The following is a 5441-nucleotide window of genomic DNA, read 5'->3' as shown; positions in this document are numbered from 1 at the left end:
TGTTTGTTCCCTGTTGGTCTCTCTGCTTCTTGTCACTCCCATCCATGTGGACAAGGATTTGCAAAATAGAGCCTGTGGGCCAAATCTGGCTCTTGAACTATGACCTTTCCTTAAAATTTTAAAATGGTTGGAAACAAATCAAAAGAAAACATTTCATGAGCTACTTTTGATAACTTTGATAATTAAAACTTCAAACCTAGTGTCCATGAAGGGAGCCTTAGTGGTAACCATAGGATTAATGTATCCAGTAATATATGTTAGAAAGCTCACACTGGATGGCAGATTCAAGACAGGATTTTCTGACTCTCAGATTAATTAGTTTTTTCCCTGTGATCCTGGAGCCCAGCCAGGAGATACAAAAGGTGGAAACTTCCTCCTGATTTCCTCTTTATGGGTGACAGTTGAAATATTTTGGTAGTTGAGATATTTGGGAACCCATGTGGGAGGATTTCTAGAGTGAGGAGAGAAAAGGAGGGAACATAGGCCGGTCACTAAAACCCAGAGAGCCAGATCCAGTTCTGCAATATATTTTACTTTCTTAAAAAAAAAAAAAAAAAAAAAAAGGAAGGCACATGCTCTATTTTGTCCCTACAATTTGTGGGGAGAGAAGCACACGGAAGGTAGATATACACTGAGAATCTTTCTAAATCATTTTGATGATGTCAACCCATTTTTTTTGCAAGAGTAAAAAAAAAAAGACTATTTCATGACATGTAAAATGATATGAAATTCAAGTTTCAGTCTCTACTCTTTGATGTTTTGTTTATGGTGACTTCCACGTTGGAACAGCCGAGATGAGTCATTAAACAAGCTGTATGATCTCTAAAGCTGATAATTACTATCTGGTCATTTATAGAAGGTTTTCTGACCCCCAAACCATAGGATGACTCATCAGTGGATTAATTCTGAAACACGGGCCCTCCCTACATTCCTGTTTAATGTCATGGTCCCCTTCTGCCCTGTGGACCAAACCCCATGGTGGCTGACTACTGCTGTCCTCCACAGCCTCCCACACACCCCACTCCCTCGCTGTGGGCTGGAGACACACCTCTCCACGATTTCTCTGAACAACCCAGGCTCTGTCCCACCACTGGAACTTTGTACATCCTGTCCCTCCCAGGGGACGATTACACCTGAGGTAGGGGAACTGGGGCAGTTTACAGCCAGAATAAATGTTTCTGAAAAAGAAGAGCTTTATTATTATTTTTTAATTAAAATTTTTTTAAAATTTAATTTTATTTTTTCAGTGTGCCAATATTCATTGTTTATGCACCACATCCAGTGCTCCCTGCAATACCTGCCCTCCTTATACCCACCACCAGGGCCACCCATCCTATCACCCCCCCCTCCAAAACCCTTAGTTTGCTTCTCAGAGTCCACAGTCTCTCATGGTTCGCCTCCCCTCAGATTTCCCCCAACTCACTTCTCTCCTTCACCCAATGTCCTCTGTGTTATTCCTTATAAAAGAGCCGCTTTAAATCCAAGTTGTGAAACAGACTGTTGCCACCTGGTGGCCATGTCCTCAAGTTGCAGCTGCAATTCTAAAGCGTTTGGTGTGGTTCTTGGACTTTTCCTTTCCAGAACCATGTCTATGCCAAGGAACTGGAAAACGTCTATGGAAAAATGCCCCAGATCCAGTTCTCCTGTATCTCTGAACTGAAGGCCTATTTGAGTCCCACATCTCTATAACCCTCCTTTCCATCCTTGACCTATCTCTGTGATCCCCAAACTTTAAGGCTCATATAAGCCCTATGGGTTGCTCTTAAAATTATGATTCATTGGTTTGGGATGGTGTCTGAGTCTTCATTTCTAGCAAAAACCCTATGATGCTGATGCTTCTGGTTCATGGATCTACTTGAGTATCAGTTGCTACTTTTTTCTATCGAAAAGGGATCAGTATGGGGCGCCTGGGTGGCTCAGCGGGTTAAGCCTCTGCCTTCGGCTCAGGTCATGATCCCAGGGTCCTGGGATCGAGCCCCACATCGGGCTCTCTGCTCTTCAGGGAGCGTGCTTCCTCCTCTCTCTCTGTCTGCCTCTCTCTCTGTGATCTCTCTCTGTCAAATAAATAAAATATATAAAAAAAAAAAAAAAAAGAAAAGGGATCAGTAAACTGCAGATAGCCAGACAATAAATATTTTCGGCTTTGTGCATCATAAGTCTCTGTCAAGATTATTCAACTCTGCCCTGTAGTTTGAAAGCAGTCATAGGTGATACATAAATTAATGGGCATGGGTGTGTTCCCATAAAACTTTGTGAGCACTACAATTAGAATTTTATATAATTTTAATCTGTCATAGAATAGTCTTCTTCCCCCGCCCCCCAACTATTTAAAAATATAAAAAACATCCTCAGCTCGCAGACCATACAAGAACAGGCTGTCGTTGGATTTGGCCCGAGGGTCCTGGTTTACACATCCTTGCTCTAGATGCCAACTTCTAGACAGTATCATGTAATGTTAAGTCCTGTGTTTGAACTTTGGCAGCTTCATTCTGCAAACCTCAGCTTCCTTATCTGTAAACTAAGAACTTTTATCACCTACCTTGTAGGGTTGTTGTTTCCAAAGGGCTCAGCACTGTACCCAGCATGCAGTAAATCTCATTATTGTCATCACATTGAGACCCAGAAAATGAATCCATATAACTTAAATCCTTCATCTTTTCCTGCAGATGTAACCCAGACTCTTAATCAGACATGCAGTGAGTCATGGGCTTGAGGGGATGAATCTGGGTGTGGTCTTTGCATGATGCTTGGTCTTCCTAAACTCACTGTACTAATTTGTTAGGACTGCCATAACGAAAGACCACAAACTGGATGAGAAATTTATTGTCTCACGGTTCTGGGGGCCAGAAGTCTGAGATCAGGTATGAGCAGGGTTGGTTCCTTCTGGGAACTGTGAGGGAGGATCTGCTCCACGCTTCTGTCCTGGCTTCTGGTGGTTTGCTGGCACTCTCTGGCATTCCTTGGCTTGTAGAACCATCACCATCATCTCTGCCTCCATCTCCACATGGCCTTCTCCCTGTGTCCAAATTCTCCCTTTAGATAAGTTTGGCAATCATATTGCCCATCCTAATGATCTCATTTTAAATTGATTACCTCTGTAAAGACCCTATTTTCAGGTAAGGTCACATTCTCAGGTCCTGGAGGGTTAGACTTTGACACATCTTTTTTGGAGGACACAATTCACCTTCCAGCACTAACTTTCCATGCTTGCCAGCCCATGCTATCTGCTTGTTTCTGATTGTGCCTGTAGAATCAGATTGGGTTTGAAGTCAGGTGATGGACATCACAGGAAACACATGGACTCTGCAGCCTGTCCAGGGCCTGTGTCCTAAGACAGAGGACTGTGTACTTCCTGCACAGGGCCACCTGGAGAGCCTGTTAAAAAGGCAGATTGAAGGGTTCAGCGCCAACCTGAATCACAATACCTGGGAGCCAGATGTCATTGTCTCTTATGATCCAGTGCATGGGAGGTGGGGGAGGTGCACATGGGAGGCCCGATTATGACAAAGATCCCCAAAGTCATGGGCACAAGAGGTGGCCATAAGGTCCTTTTGAGAACAAGGCTGGTGGCCGCTGAAGCAAATAGTACGTGAGCTAATCTCAACAGATACTTTCACTTTCCTTCTCCATGTCACTTAGGAAGCATGATGATGTAAGTAGCTAATATGTATTGTCTTTATCAGTATTAAAATGGTGTAGCCAGGGGTGCCTGGGTGGCTCAGTGGGTTAAGCCTTTGCCTTCAGCTCAGCTCATGATCTCAGGGTCCTGGGATTTAGCCCCGAATCGGGCTCTCTGCTCAGCAGGGAGTCTGCTTCCCAGCCCCCCTTGCCTGCCTCTCTGCCTACTTGTGATCTCTGTCTGTCAAATAAATAAATAAATAAATAAATCTTAAAAAAATGGTGTAGCCAAAAGAAAATGGTGTAGCCAATTTTTGTTCAAGTGTATTAACCCAGGTAGAAATTCCATAAGCCCAATACCCCCCAGAGAGGACCAATTTAAGAGTTCGTTGAAATCTTTTGATCTTCATGGGGAAAATGCACAGCTCTCCCTTTGAGTTCCCAAAGGTTTTCATTCATTTTTGTGACACATTTACCACGTTGCACCATAATGACACATGTCTACCCCCACTCAATTCTGAACGCCCTGAGGGCAGGGATGGGATGTATTTCTGTGTTCCCACCACCCAACATTGGTTTTAGAACAAGCTGAATGCCCAACAACTGTTCTACACTAGGACTGAGAGGAGACTGCTTTGCTGATGAGTTTCTTCAGGGCTGCCTTCATGTCCTTGTTCCTTAGGCTGTATATAAAGGGGTTCAGCATGGGGATGACTACTCCACACATCAGGGCAGCTGCCTTGTCCTTCTTGGAGGAGGCAGGAGATGTGGGCTGCAAGTACACGGCAAAGATGGTGCCATAGAACAGTGACACCACAGTGAGGTGTGAGCCACAAGTGGAGAAGGCTTTCCACTTGCCCTGAGCAGAAGGGATCTTGAAGACTGCCCAGAAAATGCAGGTGTAAGAGAGAAGGATGCACAAGAGGGGGCTGATGCCCATGATGATGCCAAAAGCAAAAACCACCAGCTCATTGGTGTGGGTATCAGAGCAGGAGAGTTTCAACAGGGGCATGAGATCACAGAAGAAGTGGGGGATTTTGGAGCCAGCACAGAAGGTCAGTTGAGCCATGAGGCAGGTGTGGACAAGTGACTGGAGATTGGTGATCAACCATGGCCCCCCCAACAGCAACCCACAGACACAAGGGCTCATGATGACTGAGTAGCGTAGAGGGTAGACAATGGCCACAAAGCGGTCAATGGCCATCACAGCCAGGAGGAAGCTGTCCATGGTCCCGAACAGGTGGAAGGTGTACATCTGAGCAAGGCAGCCCACAAAGGAGATGCCCTGGTTCTGGGTCCAAAGGTTCACCAGCATCTTGGGGACAGTGGTGGAAGAAAAGAAGGTATCGATGAGGGACAGGTTGGAGAGAAAGAAGTACATGGGCGTGTGGAGGCAGGCATCTGTGATGATGGCCAGGATGATGAGCAGGTTCCCAAAGATGGTGACCAGGTACACAGAGAGGAACAGCCCAAAGAGGAGAGTCTGATGCTCTGGCTTTTCTGTGAGTCCCAGGAGGAGGAATTCTGAGATCGTTGTTTGGTTTTTTTGTTTTTTTGGTTCCATGGTCAACTTGTTTCTACTGTAAAGGAAAAAAAAAAAGGAGAGAGGAAAGCAACATAAAGCTGGGAGTCAGAGATGGAGTTCCTGTTCTGGCTCCCCATCGAGATTGAAGCTCTGTGAAGATCCATGGGTTTCTGTTTCTCCCCAATAAACCCATCCACGCCTGAGATAGTTAGCATCTCAAAAACTGAACTCAAGTGTTTAGAGACAACTTAGACATTTGCCCATGAACACCTTTGTGTTTTTAGTGGAGTAACGCTTC

The 5441-nt window shown here is 45.0% G+C and overlaps 1 protein-coding gene across 1 annotated transcript; it reads right to left on the bottom strand.

Moving 5' to 3' along the window:
* Positions 1 to 4231: 4231 nt before the first annotated feature.
* LOC123933162 (olfactory receptor 1I1) lies at positions 4232 to 5182 on the bottom strand. The gene has a single exon (XM_045992154.1). It carries the CDS (start codon positions 5180 to 5182, stop codon positions 4232 to 4234), a length of 951 nt encoding a protein of 316 aa, XP_045848110.1.
* Between the last annotated feature and the right edge of the window lie 259 nt (positions 5183 to 5441).

This window comes from Meles meles, chromosome 20, assembly GCF_922984935.1.
Source record: "Meles meles chromosome 20, mMelMel3.1 paternal haplotype, whole genome shotgun sequence".
Classification (NCBI taxonomy): Eukaryota; Metazoa; Chordata; class Mammalia; order Carnivora; family Mustelidae; genus Meles; species Meles meles.
This window is presented reverse-complemented; position numbering and strand designations above follow the sequence as displayed.

Coding starts and splice junctions, on each gene's coding strand:
- LOC123933162 (XM_045992154.1), bottom strand. CDS start 5,182: ATGGAACCAAAAAAACAAAAAAACCAAACAACGATCTCAGAATTCCTC.